General features: G+C 37.9%; 2 protein-coding genes across 4 annotated transcripts; both read right to left on the bottom strand.

Annotated features, from left to right (window-relative positions):
- Nucleotides 1-6: 6 nt before the first annotated feature.
- LOC120086630 (uncharacterized) lies at nucleotides 7-5,918 on the bottom strand. The gene is given in 15 exon segments (XM_039043368.2): nucleotides 7-201; nucleotides 894-939; nucleotides 1,044-1,119; nucleotides 1,774-1,833; nucleotides 1,937-2,044; nucleotides 2,114-2,278; nucleotides 2,384-2,867; nucleotides 2,869-2,909; nucleotides 3,269-3,697; nucleotides 4,036-4,132; nucleotides 4,209-4,270; nucleotides 4,361-4,448; nucleotides 4,611-4,672; nucleotides 5,314-5,428; nucleotides 5,677-5,918. Coding segments are annotated over 14 exon segments (1,956 nt in total). The 5' UTR covers nucleotides 5,413-5,428; nucleotides 5,677-5,918; the 3' UTR covers nucleotides 7-62.
- Nucleotides 5,919-7,689: 1,771 nt separating this feature from the next.
- Nucleotides 7,690-14,592, bottom strand: LOC120086788 (Enhancer of polycomb-like transcription factor protein). Of its 3 annotated transcripts, none has more exons than XM_039043581.2 (5): nucleotides 14,080-14,592; nucleotides 11,353-13,910; nucleotides 9,476-11,164; nucleotides 8,906-9,161; nucleotides 7,690-8,769 (listed from the first exon to the last, which is right to left on the bottom strand). In XM_039043581.2, the coding sequence occupies exons 2-5, from the start codon at nucleotides 13,870-13,872 to the stop codon at nucleotides 8,201-8,203; spliced, it is 5,034 nt and encodes a 1,677-aa protein (XP_038899509.1). In that variant the 5' UTR covers nucleotides 13,873-13,910; nucleotides 14,080-14,592; the 3' UTR covers nucleotides 7,690-8,200. The 3 variants fall into 3 exon arrangements, with proteins under 3 accessions (XP_038899509.1, XP_038899511.1, XP_038899510.1); XM_039043583.2 differs by having other exon boundaries at nucleotides 14,076-14,349; XM_039043582.2 differs by having other exon boundaries at nucleotides 11,353-14,343.
- Nucleotides 14,593-14,806: the final 214 nt, after the last annotated feature.

The following is a 14,806-nucleotide window of genomic DNA, read 5'->3' as shown; positions in this document are numbered from 1 at the left end:
AGTCAGGAAGAAAATGACCTGATATTGAGACATACGTACAGCGAATTGAAGCTTTGTTAAGTCTATCCAAATGGATTATTGCGAAACGATGGAGCAATTGGATTTGTGTTAGGTGCTGGATATCTGCTACTCGGCTGCTGAGGTGTGTTATTGAAGGAGCCAAAAGCACTTGGGAAGGAGGTTCCTCCTACTCCCTGAGGTCTGCAAAGACAAAAATAATTATTATGTTTTTTTTTTTTTTAACGTGGTTTCGATGTTGTAAAAATGTGTTTACTCCTTGAGAGATCGAAGTTTGAATCCCTCAACTCCTATGGTTGTAATCATCTTAAAGAGTAAATATATTTTAGAGTTATATTTTTGTTTAAAATAAGACTTTGACAATATACTAATAAAATGTTTATGTGATATATGTATTTGATTGGAGATAAGAATTTTTACTACTATAATAATATGAAAATTTTCAATATACTACTTTATATTCATAATTGTATCATCAATATTTGAAAATGACAAGGATCTATATTAAAACGATATATCAATTGAGTGATCTAAGAAATGAGAGTAAAGAAACAAAAAAGGCAACACGAAATTCTTGATATAGACCAAGTTAAGATTATAAAGGAGCAAACAACTAGAATAACTAATAGGTATTGTATGTGAACCCATTATATTTAAGGACGTGAGGTAAATAGAAATATAAAGATGACACTCAAAAGTTAAACGTTGAAGCTCATTTCCATCCAAAAGGATCTTTGGGAAGGCCAAATTCCTTAATCAAGAGAGATGTTTCCAACTAGAAAAATATTGGTCGCAAAGCTGAATAGAAATTAACATGGCAGAAGAGAAAAGTAATCGTAATGTAATGTAAGATTGACATGAACTCAGTAACTTACCTCAAAGACGGAATACTCCCGTAGACCTGTTGCCCCAAGTATGTACCTGAGACTTATTTAAAGGAAAATGAGCCTCTGAAAGATTTAATGGTGACTGAAAGTACAGCAGATGAAGGAGATGGTGAGTTTCAATAGAATGAAGAATCTTACCTGAATATTGGGCTTCGTGTTGGTAGCCATATCTCTGCGTTGAGCCACTAAGAGCGGGCATGCTAGTGGGAGCACTCTGCAAGATGGAGTAAAAGGAAATAACATCACAGATTAAATAACAACAAATGACTCAACTCTAATTATGCATGTAAGCTGTGGAATGGGGAAAACCATAGCATTGCAATGTATCCAATGTTTCACATCTTAAAGTAGCGATAACCGAATGGTGGAAAACAATGGAAGACACTCGGTGAGTTTATGTTGTCTATAATTAGGATAGCCAATAAACCAAAGCCTTGAATATTATCCCAGTAATATTACCATTACTATGCATCCCAAGTGGCACATATGTTTATGCATCTCATCCTTATTACACACATAAAAAAGAATTAAAATATTTCAAAAAAGAAAAATTTATCACATAAAAAATTATGATTGGACAATTTGGTGAGATGCACAAAGATGGGTATTGTCGTAGATGCACCTAAGTATTTTTCAGAATGAACCCTACGATTTGTACATGAATGCTAAACACAAGTACACATATGGACAAAAGCTTGCTTCATTCCAATCCAGAACTAAATTCCCATCTAAGTGAGAGATATTTGCTAAATTTGTCTGATACAAGTTGAAGGACCGGAGGATCGAGCAAAGAAGTCAGATGCAAAAAGGCTACTAGTGGATGAAAGGGAAAGAGAAAAATCATTAAATGTCTGATTATTGTTCATACGTGTGAGTAAAATCTACTCTTTTCATCATCGAGATCAAATGGGTTTGTTGGTCTTGCAGCCTGCAAACACAGATGATAGATTAACTATCTACTAAGTATTTTGGAAGAGAAAAGAAGACAAAAAAAACACGACACACAAACACCATCACTTTGTCTTATATACCACTGGGGTAGGATAATACTGCAAGTTTTGACCCATGACATGTTGAGTTCCAGTCTGCCAACCTGGATGTGAGGTGCGAACTTGAGGGTAGTTAACAGTAAAAAGGTCCTGCAAACAGAAGTATGTATTGTTACAGAAAAGCATCAGTAATGAATGAAACATATTTAAAATCATTACCAGAGGAAGTTCCTTTCTTCCACAAGAAGAGCTCTTTTCTGAAGATGGAGGTTGGGATCCAACTCCATTGGTGGTACCCTGAGCTGGTTTTGAATCAGGAGCAACTATCTTGTCAGTTGAAACACTTGAATATCCTTGAGCATTTGATTCCGATGAAGAAGTCCACTGCAGCAAATAGATTGAGCCGCAAAGGCAGCAATATGTTAAGAAAATTTAAGGCAGACTTGAGCTTAATTTCTTCAGATTGGAAACTCACATCAAGCAACTCACTTCAAAATTTGGAACAGCAGCTGGAGTCATCAGTTGTGAATTCAAACCAGTATCTGCAGAAGGATAATCAAAAGTCTGTTTTTGCTGCGTGCTTGGAAGCTGTAGTCCATTAAGGACTTTTAGTGCAATATCACCACCATTATTGGATGTGAGTTGCGGAGGGCTTGCATTAGAAGATTGCAACACTACACTTTCATTAGACCCAGCTACAGAAGCTTCAACGCTGATTGGTAGTGCTGTCTGCCCCATAGTGAAATCTGGTGTAAGAGTACTTCCAGAAACGGTTGCTGGAGTATGGGCATTTCCAGGTCCATCATTTGGATTATTATCAGCTCCAGTTGATGGTACTGATAATTCAAGAAGCAAAGCTTCCAGAGTATTTGCATTGGGGGCTGTTGATGTGCTTTTCGTTGAAGATGGCTCAAAGGCGTTCCATTTGTCATTGTTAGATGAAGGCATCTGTTGGGTCTGTGTTGAAGGCTCTCTCAATTTAGTTGTCCACCACGGGATTAACACGAACAACATTCTGGTAATGGGAGGATGCAGCATAATGGAAGAGGATGCAGCATAATGGAAGAAGTCAATTTTAAAATTGAAGTACAAGCTAATACTAAAAGGTCTAGTTTCTGTGTAAAGAAATTACAAACCCAATCAATTGAAAGATCAAATCTAGAATCTTAAGCATGGTTTATTATGTACAAGGAGAACAGCTAATCTTAAACTTAATCTTAAGAAAAAATTGCATGCAGAAACTCAGTACACAGCTTATAGTATGCCAAGTATTTTGCTCAAAATACTGCAAAATTGACATCACAGAACTAATGATACCCCTAATCAGAATGAACAAGAACACTCAAACATCCAGCAACTTTATCAGCTACAAACCTGATCAGAGCCACCAGCGTCTATTCCTTTATTGGTTCTTACATCCTCCTCAACTCTTCGAGTAGGTTCATTTTTTCCGATTGTAACTTTATTATTAAATTCAACTGCAAAAGAAGACTTCTCTAAATTTTCTTGACTGCGACTAAACTGGATAACTGCCTTGGAATCTCCATTTGGGAGCCTACGAATTCCAGGTCTGTCATCTTTAATTCTGTCATCTACAACCTCAATGCGTGTAAGGCTTCTCCTATAGCCTCCATATCTGGAGTTTTCTTTTGAATACCGAGGACTGCTTCTCTCATCATAGTAAAAAATTGGACTCCTGTGTTCCCTCTTTGAACTAGATCTTGGCATTTCAATTTGCAGGTTCTGTAATCCACCATAATATGGAGTAACCTTTCTCCTTTCTTGGGATGAGTCCTTGTCAGTCTGTATTATATGAAACATTCTGTCAACATATGGAACCAATTTTACTAAGAGTCTCCAGTATACAGAATTATTCGTCAGTGTTGGTTTAAATCCAAAAATGCTTATAGCGAAGAGAACTTTCCTAAAATTCAAAATGTCAAGATGAAAGTGCAAAATAAACAAGAGATGAAAGATATATTAAAAATTTGCAGGGAAGAGGATTGCATACACATGAAAAGATTTCCTCTATCATTGAGCTTAAAGGAAATTAAAGTAATTCAAATTCGTGAATGCCGAGCATAGCAACAAGCAAAATGAATGTTAACCAAAATGAGTAAACACGTTAGAAGAGAGCTTACAAGTCTCAACCTCGGGAGCTCATCACCACTTTTCTCACCAGAGTATTTCCGATCAACATAAACATGCTTGATGAAATCCCGAAGCCGATGGAGATTGCTGCTAGAAAATATAGGAATTAGAGGAAATTATATGCCAATTACAGCATGTATAAATATATAATGAACTCGATAACCTGTTTTCTGGATAAGAATGTCGCTGAGGATCCCATGTTTTCAGATATATCTCCCGTGCTCTCTATATAATGACAGCTTAAAGTTAGCGGCATAAGGGATGTTAATAATAGATAAGAAAGAACAAGTGAACATCAAGGCAACTGCATCTGACCTCATTTCCCGCAGTTTGAAGAGCAGCCACCTCTTCTGCCGTGAATTTTGCCATTGACACTGACTTTACTCGGTGAGTGAACTCACGACTGGAGAGTCATGAAATTGAACCAAGATAAGCAATTGCAAAGTATCTTTCCAAATTCAATTTATACACATTGGTTATAAAATAAAAAAATAATAAAAGAAAGAGATATGGAACCGAGAATTTTCACATATACAGATAATTAAACCGTCATTTCAATACTTACTGTACTCCACTACAGTTTGTACATACAAATGTCAAGAATGTTGTACAGACGTATTGCGGTCCCTGTTGAAGAAGATATATGTAAAAGTAAAATATAATGTCATTGATAAAATTTATAATTATGGACAGAAGGAAGGATTATGAATGTAATCAAATGTCTGTGTCAATTGAGTATCGATAACCAGCTCATGTTAAATAAACTCAAGTGACAGTTATCGATTGTATAGAACCACATATCAGTGTCCCAATTAACTCAGGTTGCATATGCTCTCAATAAATTAACAGTTTGCTACAGAATTGGGGTAATTAATAGCATACGCATTGCTATCAATATTGCACTCATAGGATTGACTACTGACTCCAAAGTAATTATGTAACAAGAGCATGGCGAAATACTGGCATTAGGTTTGACTGAACTGTCTGCACAGCGCTACTTATTGCTTGTCCTCTATATATATACACTAAGATTAACATTATAAATCGAATTGAAATCTAATTGTACATGGAACTCTGACACATATTATTCAAATGAATTAATTTGATCAACTATTTAGCTCAAGTTTGGGGACAGTTTCCTGGTACACCAAACTTTGGCGTTCCTCCCATTAATTAACAACCCTGTAGTTTCTCTGCTTTAAATTACATTCACCAATAACAATCCTTAATACGGCCTAGCCACTATACCAAGTTACCAGTTACCATACCAGACTATTGCAGTTAATACATCTTCGGTTCCCTGGAAGTTTCAAAAGATTACGTATGGTCCTTTCAATTTTCTCCTCTTCCTTGATGCGACTTGCCATGTTACAAACTTCGAATCTTCTTAATAAAAAAAATTAAAAGGTAAGAATGTAACTTCCGATAAATCACAAATTGAATAGCAATCAAATCGATCTGAATCTTTCCAAATAGGAGGAAAACAAATTCTACATTTCTAAAACAATCAGAACAAAAGATCCTCCAAACGGCTCAAACGATTCATTATACAAAATTTCGCTTCTCCTTTCCAATTAAGTCCTCGATTTCCTGAAACGAAACAAATACAAAACGCGATGGTGAGAACATACCTGATCGAGAATGCAAATTAAGAACGAAATGGCATGGAGAGGACCGCAAAAGGAACCAGGGGAAGATCGCAAATGCGAAAGAGAGTAACAAGAACAGAGAAACGAGCGAAATCGCAAAGAATAGCAGGGACAAAGGTGTGAAGGGAATAGGTTCAGACATGTATACGAGAAAGTAGGTTGGGGCTTCAATGGCGGGAAGGCGGAGCGGAGAAAGAGGCCGTTATTAACGGCTGGCTGGGAAGTTTTGGGCTTATTGTTGCATATTGCTATCTACATAATTATCCCTCTGGAATAAAATATTTACAAGCGTATACCCTCCTTTTCGAGAATTTAAATTTAAATTTTCATTAATCAAAGGTTAAAGTTTGTAACTAGCATAGGCATATATTATAAAGTTATTAGTTCAAATTCCTCCTAAACTCAAATTCAAATTCCTCCATTCCAAATGTTATATTGTCATATTTACGTGGCGTACCATATGGCGATATGAATTGAAAGTGTGGGACACGGGATATGAATGTATGTGAGACAGTGTTTCATGGAAATTGTTGGAAATGAAAATTTGTTGTTGATAATGAAGACTGTAGGTTTAAAATATAGAGATAATTGCCTAAAAGATCTATTTTAAAAACTCAAAATGCCGAATGAACTAAATTTGAAAAAAAAATGTCAAATGACCCTTTGATGATGTTATGATCACCTGAAATTACAACATTGCTCTTGTTTTCTTCTCCATATTCTTTTTCCTTTTTTTTTTCTTTTTTTTTTCCTCTTCCTTTCTCCCGATTTCTTCTACATCTTCTTCTTCTCCGACTTCTTCTCGATTGCATCTTCTTCTTCTCCGACACACACGAACAGTTTCGAAGAGAGTGATTGTTGATGTCAAGCACCAAGTGTGATGAAAGGAAGAGCGAAACCGTAAAGAATGGAAGAGCGCGACCAACAAGAGCGAGATCGGCGAGAGCGAGACATCGACAAGAGTGAGACCAGCGAGAAGGTAAAGAAAAATGGGTTTTCTCAACATGCGAGAGCGAGCGAGAGCTAGATTATTTTTTCCGGATGTGCGCGAGTATATTTTGGTGGTTTCACTCCAATTTAATGTCATCAAAGAATCATTCGACATTAGTTTTAAAAAAACGGAGACATTTCGCATTTTTTGTCTAATTTTTGGGTCATCCATCTGTCCGACCTTAAAAATATACATTGGAAATAATAAAGGAAATAAACAATGAAGATAATTGTGATCGAAGGTAAATGTGGAAATCAAAACTCGGTATATGTATAATATATATATTGCAAGTTTTGAACGGAGAAGATGATTTGGTACTATGATAAAATAGTTACGACTATTTATTGAAAATTTTCGTTAAAATCATTAGTAATCAATTTTATACACGCATGTCTTCAAATTCTATACAGTATACATTAGTTACTGCATTGATTTTTATCTCATTTTAATAGAAAAAAAGGTCTCCAAATGATTTTTTTAACCAATTTTGAAATTCAAGGAAAAACAGGAACATGACACTTCAAAGTTCATGGGTATTCTTTAAAGCTAGAATAGGGAATATTTTATCATTTTTAACAAACTCATCTAACCTCAAAAGAACAAACAAACACAATTATACAACTTGTTCAAAATACATTAGAAAACTTAACCTACTTTTGGAGAAAATAAACGGTAAAAAAATTCAGGCAAAAATTAAAAAAACGGATCCCAAGAACCAAGACAGTTAATTTTTATTTTTTTTAAAACAGAAGACCAAACACAAAATAATTATTTAATTAAACAACTTGCGAAAAACTCAAGATGTCACCTGAGACAAACAAGTTGCAATTCAAGATATTACTTGAGAAGCTTGTAATGCCAATCAATAATTTACAATCAACAATTGTCTATTGAACTCGAACAATAATAATAATAATTTGTGAGAAAAAAAAAATCTCTGAGAGGCATCATCAGAGTAGCAATAGCATAAACAGTAGAGTTTGTATTTACAGAGAAATATGCAATGGCATTGAAGAGATGATGTATTATTTAAGCTAGATGCTCATTTGATGGATGGGAACACTTTAGAAACTGAAGGTTAAGAAGAGAAATGGGGAAGCTTTTAGGGGGCAAAGTGAAAGAAAATAACAGGGTGAGATGGGGGAAAACTGTACAAATATGGGGAACTCTAAAAAATTCCATACACCCCCCTAAAAACCTGATTCAGTACAATGTTTTGCACTGAAATGAGAGGACTCCTCTCAATCATGCTGGCCTAAAAATAAAACTTTCCTTGTGGATCTGGGAAGCTGTAGCAACAAATGCCCATCCCGTACGGCTCGCGTTGTCGTGTCAGAAGTTTGCTATTAAATCTGCACATTATCGAAAAAAGGGGCTGTACCATTGACGAAAGAGTAGACAAAACCCGGCACTAACAAAATCGTCGAACCTAATCCGCTTGCCATGTGGGCGTAAATCAGTGAGCTCGAGCAATCGGAGGAAGTGATCATCAGGTTTCGTATTTTCTTCACATTTCTATCCATCACCATTGGAGTCATCCTCGGAAGCAGCTTTCATTGCTTCAGCAGTCATGATAGCAACTACTGCCTTGTGAATTGCAAGGTCCGCTCTGTATAGCAATCGCCTGGCCTTTTCTCTCTTGAGCTTAGCCATATTGCGTGCATGCTGAGCAGCACCAGATGCATCGCGGAGCCTGAACTCGTCGAGATCGGAACCTTCCAATTGTTCGAGGATCTGCCTTTGAGATCCATCAAATGGATATCGTCGCAGGCTTGACCACTCAGAATAACCATTGTTCCACCTATTTAACCCGTCTCTCTTTCCAATCATTCTCTGATTGAAAGAAGAAGCCATCCCCGAGTCATATGGAGAAGACCACGCCCCATACTTTCTGGACTTGCTCTTGTGAAGTTTAGGTAGAAAATTTCTCTCCAAACCGTCATTACTCAAAATGCCGCCTTCAAGTCGTGGAGAAAATAAGCTGGATGACGTGTGAATCAAAGGAGAATCTTCCGAAAACTCATAGTTATGGCCTATATAGGCCATCTTATCATCCCCAAGGGCAAACCCATTCAATCTTCTACCTGATACAACAAACCAACTCAAATTGTAAAGCCAAGTCAAGAGAATCGATAACTACAAAAGAAGTTCAACGTAAAATCGTTCGAGATAAACAAAAATAATCAGATGAATCGGGTAAAAATGGACAATAGAATTTACCAAAACCATGCAATCCATCCTGATCATAAGCCATGGAATTGCTATGAGCAGCCACCGAAAACTTCCTGTGCGACCTTTGCTTAGAGCCTTTATTGAAGACTTCCAGGCCTCGGGGTTTCAAACAGAACGCAAACATGGGTGGTTTCTCAACTGATGCAGCCTTCTCATGATATCCATTGCAGATATTGGTGCTGTTTTTGTTAACCGTAGACTCCCAATCTTTTAATTGCTGTTGGTAGGTTTCCCAAAGAGGAGGCTGGAAAAAGCACAAGATGCATTTTTGTATTGTCAATTTTAAAATATATATATAAACAAGTAATCTAGTGCACAAAATAAGAAAATAACGTTGATATAACAAACAGGAGGTCAACAAAGGCTAGGGAATGATTTATATGAAATAAATGCGGGAATATCAGTCTGCCTTTTTCTCATATTTCAATCTCACTAGGAGTCGGTAATTGTTATCGATTTCTTTTTATTATAATTATAATTATTATTTCTATCAAAGCAGTGGCAGGAGGAAGGAAGGCAAACTCATAATGTTCAGGAGTTTAAAGACCAAACAGCTACCTGAAGATGTCGAATTAAAGGCATTCCCTTCCGTCTCCTTTTCTGCTGCCAATACTCAAAGATGGCCTTTGTCAAACCTGAAACCATAGGTTCATTCATCACCTCTGCTATCTCATCATCTGTGAACTCATCACGTTGCTGAGAGTATGCAGCCTTCTCAAATGCATCCACCGTCTTCTCAAACACCTCACTTGGAACCTCTCCCAAGCCACTACTACTGCCAACTTCTGAAGAAGTTTGAATATCCTTGATCCACTGCTCATCATCACTATCCATATCATACAAGACGCGGGTTGGATTCAAAGCCATTTCCACATCTGTTTCTACCTGCCGGAAGTACTTAGAAGGATTCCGCACAAATGCAATTTCTGCTACATGTTCATCGTTTTCTTCTAACAAGCAAACACCAGGAATTGGAATATTCTTAACAGAAGCTGCTCTAATGTTTCGATTGTAACACTCCTCATGCAACTCCTTGAAGATTGCCCACTGACTCCTATCTGGAAACTCCAAGATCCAATCCTTTTCTCCTTTCCACATCATAGCATGTGTGTATCGATTTGTAGATCCAGGTTGCAAAAATTGATGAGCCTTGTAAGAGTATTTGGTAATTCCTGAGAGTTTCACAGCAAGCTTCCACTCATTATGATCAAATACCTCCAATATCACCCTTGCCCCACATTCCCTCCAACCTCTATCACCAAGTGTAATTAACACATTTGCATCACATGATAATAGTTCTAAGTTCCTTTGTGATCCTCTACCCACATCCGACCTCTTCTCACTTGCCCTTCTAATTCGCTTGTAAGGAATTGCTTTAGGGAGAGAGTTTCTGTTCTTTGAGCTATAATCAAAACCTCCAAAAGGCAACGAGTAAGACACCTGCGTTCGGGGTTTCTTGGTCCTATTTCCCAAACCGTTGATAAGAAAACCCTTTCCATCTGACCATCCATGTGAGGCCAATCCAAATGATGTTGAGTTATTCTTATTTCGATGCCAAGTGCTCCTTGGTGCTGTTGGGTTAGGGCTGGGAATGATGCCAACATTCACATTCCATCCTATATCAATGGACTGCTGAGCGCCATGCAACTCCCCATCCACAGGCTGAAATGATGGAATCTCAACACTAAGGTCATTCAAAAATGAATCATTTTCAGATCTTGCCACATTAGGTAAAGGCATTGCTTTCTCTGATTTGTTCTTTCCCAATGGTCGCATCCGCTTCTTGACATCATTTCTAGCCTTGTCTGAATCCTGAGACCCTGCACAAGTTGCAGCAACAAGACTACTTCTTTTATACTGAGAGGACTGTACCCCATCTCCATCCTCACAATCGGAGAGACCAGTCCCTAAATCTGACTGAGCACAGGAATTCCATCTATCAGATGCCTTTGATGAGGTACTAAGACTATTAGCACAGTCATCCATAGACATCTCGTCCACAGTCAATCTACCATAATTTTCTGGATGCTCTACTGAATCTTGATGTTGCAAACTTAAATGAGCCACACACTGTTCCATAAGCAGCTTGAGATGCAAACTCAGGAAAAAGGTAGGTGCAGCAGTAAAAGAAAGAGCAAAAGCAGGAAAGTTTCTTTTCATTTCATTGGAACACAAGTTGGAGTGACCATTGTTCACGCATGGAGCTCCTTTGAGGTTGATACCAAGACTACTAATCTTCCGTGTGCCCTGATTATAGAACAAGCATTGGAGGAGTTACTACAAGTTGAAACGATTGAAAAATCATCCAAAACAAGAATAGAGAGAGCAAAATTACATTAGAAATTCTTGTAAGATGCTTGAACAACAATATAGTCAATAGCATAACCAAAACAAAAGAAGAAGAAAGAAAGAAAGAATATAGATTAAACAACTACCTTTACAGAGGAAGACCGGCCACAATATGGAGGTGTATGGAACTGACTTTTGCTATTTTGAAACCTTTTGATATTATCGTAGGTGCATTCAGTCAATGGAAGCTGCTTAGCGAGTAAGCAATACTTCTTCAGCTGGCAGTCTAGGTGAACCCACTTGGAGTTTTTTATTTCTGAGAAGTTATAGAAAGCAAACACAAGCTGCTTTCCAATATCCTGAAGGCACGAGAATTTGAACCTGATAGAGGTGACAGGAAATTGAAAATCAGCATACCTTCCCTGTTTACCGGGTGACTGAAACATTTTCAGGACCAGAAAAATGAAAGTCACTGCCTGCATCAAGCAACCTTCGAACAGGAGAAATCTCAACCCAACCACATTATCTACAAATAACATCTCTAATTGAACCTTTGGCCATATTAAGGTCAATGTACCATGTTGGATGAGCATTGCCAAATGGAATAACCAAAATGTCTCTGCACTAGAAATGACATTCAAGAATGAATATTCTGGAATGCTTAGCTCAAACCTGAACTGCCCCACTTCCATCAAAGGAATAGCCAACTGTAATAACCCAGAATCATCAACACACCATAGCAACCTATGTGCTTCTGACCTTCTGGGAGAAACATCTGGTTCTTCCACATCATCAATTTTACCAACATTAGAAAAAGATGAAGCAAGAGAAGCATGTATTCTTCTAGAGGCAAAATCTGTCTCACGCTTATGGGTCATTTCAGTGCCTATGTTGCGGAACCTTTTTCTAAAATATACAATAGGACGTTTACGTGTCATAGAACAAGTGGTAGTTTCTGAAGCAGACTTCACTAACCCGTCCACATCTCCTAATCTTTCTGGCAATTCTGAAGATTTAACAAGTAAATTTGCTGGCTTTTCATTTGCCTGCGACCCCGATTTTGAAGATAAGCTGGAAGTTTTCTGCCTTTTTGAACTATGAGAGGGAGATGATTTATTACGTTGAGTAGATCGAGCCAACCAAGAGATGATTGGCTCGGAATCCATATAGCTACCAGTATTGCAATCATCTTCCAAAATCGCAGCATCAGTTTCTTTTCCTTTCCTGGATCTTGATATCCCTTTCTCATTAGCAGGATTATTTCCCGCTGCTGACTTCCTACGTTCTTCCCTACCAGGAACTTCACTAGGAAGCAGCAACAGTTTGAACCTTTCATTTTGAAGATCAATCCATTCTTCATCACGGTCATCGTATTTGACATGATGAAGCTTCCTCTCTTTATCATAGTCATTCACGAGCCCATAGTACCAGATTTGGTCCAAAGGCCAAAAGACTTTGATCCTCCTGTTCAATACCCAAGCTGCATCCAAATCCCCAAATAAAATTTCATAAAAGTGGCGTCTTTTCCGTGAACTTTTCTTTTCTTTCCTTTGCTTCCTAGGCCTCAATACTCTTCCGGCAGCATCAACTGATGCAGATTCCAAACCAGGCTTAAGACCACGACTAACAACATCATGGCCAGAAGACAACAAGAAGGATAACCCATTTGTTGGCGGCAAAGAACCCTTTGTGTTTGATGAAAACCCAGTGCAATTTGGATCAAATCTTGATGATAACATTCTCGCAGCATTCTCCTCAAGATTTTCTTCATCGTCTTCCGGGTAGCCATCACGTCGCTTAGTAGAATGTGATATAGATGCCTCACCCTCCTTTGAATTACTTTTGCTCCCAGATGCAGAAATCTTTCTTTTCCTGGCATTCCTTTGTGATTTTGTGGATGACTGACTTACAGGCTTTACAACCGAATGATCAATACGCTCACCTTCCTCCTTCAAAAGCAAAGTGGGATTTAATTCATTCTCTCTAGTCAACTGATCAGCCTGCCCATCTAACTTCTTCAAATGCTGAGTTGAGCTCAACTCCTTTTGCTCTTTCTCCCTTAAATCTTTGAACGCAGGCTTTCTATTAGTCTTACAGCATTCCACCTGATCACTTGAATCTTTGACACTAGATTTAGCAATCGGATCCACTGTACCAGCTTTACCATCCAATTGCTCGGACGGTTTCAAAATCTGACCATCAAGAGATTTCTTTCTCCTAACAAAACCACCCCTCTTACGCTTAGGAATTTGCATAACATTTTCATTTAAAATAAGTGGAACTTTGTTGAACTCACTACTGCTATTTAACTTCTCTCTTGACTCTGACTTTAAGGCCTTCTTTGAATCATGCCCATTTGAATCTAGCCCAGCATCATACACTTCATCCAAACTCTTCCTGCTCCTACTATAAATACTACTGAAATTACTGAGGGACACTTTCTTCCTATTTCTCTTCTCGTTCCTCTGCCCATCACCATCCTCTGCCCGGGCCTTTCTCTTTAACCTCTTATTCTGAACCTCTTTAGACACCTTTGATTCGTACAAACTCTTGAGATCCAAAGATCTCGATTTCTTCGGTATATCAGTACCATGTGAGTTTTCTAAGCTATTTTCCATCGACTTCCCCAAACGAAAACTCCCAATCCAGAAACCCCCAATTTTCATGTTCCATCATTGTACATGCATATAAACATTTCTCAGATCTGTGTCACCGAAACCATGCCAAAAATGGAAAAAACGAAAATTCTCGTCAAACGGACGCGCAAAGTGATCAAATCCAATTATCCATTTCATAGTAATCTCGGATGGATTCGGATGAACAAAAACTCATGAAAAAAAAAATTAAAAGACAATGAAAAATCATATACCTACCTCGACTGATTGAACCGCGAATAAAAATCCCTTCGTCTACAAATGGTGTCGATCATAAACCCGAAAGGTAAAATTAGGGCTTGAATCCGAGATATCTCATTCGAAACCCTAATAGATTCCACAATTTCCCCAATTAATTTTTGGCAATTTTTGAATTTTTGCCCTAATTTTTTTATTTTTCACCGTGAGAAACGGACGGAGCTAGGGTTTGTTTTGGCTCCCCAAGCAAGGGTTTAGATATCGAAAATAACAAAAAGAAAAATAAGGCTCATAAATCTGGGAAAAAAAGAAAAGAAAAAGAAAATTGAAGCGCTCTGGCTCGCCACGTGTCATGATATGAACCGTTTGATCGGAATGTTATGGTGGCAATCTCGCTCTCCTGCTTCCGCTCCCTCGATTATTAAATGCAGCTCGCAATTTCGCCGGCCAACATGGCGAGTATCAACGGGCAAGATTCATCCTCCAAAATTGGACGGCTGAGATGCATAACCCATTCGAGGGTTCTAATAAGACACGACTTCAGTGAAATTCCCGTTTAACCTTTTTTTCAAAAAATAAAAAAGGTTTCCGTTTAACGCAAAAATGTAACAAATAAAGCTATTTCCTCTAAAGGAAAACTAGTTTACCCTTGTTTTTCAAACATATTTCGAAAATACCACGGAGATTTGATTTCGGAGGCGCCATAAAAGAAACCGAAATTCCAATCGCTGAAAGTAGTTGAGATATT

Source organism: Benincasa hispida, chromosome 9 (genome assembly GCF_027475165.1).
Source record: "Benincasa hispida cultivar pf3 chromosome 9, pf3_genome.v1.1, whole genome shotgun sequence".
Classification (NCBI taxonomy): domain Eukaryota; kingdom Viridiplantae; phylum Streptophyta; class Magnoliopsida; order Cucurbitales; family Cucurbitaceae; genus Benincasa; species Benincasa hispida.
The sequence above is the reverse complement of the archived record's forward strand: the minus strand, read 5'-3'. Positions and strand labels throughout refer to the sequence as shown.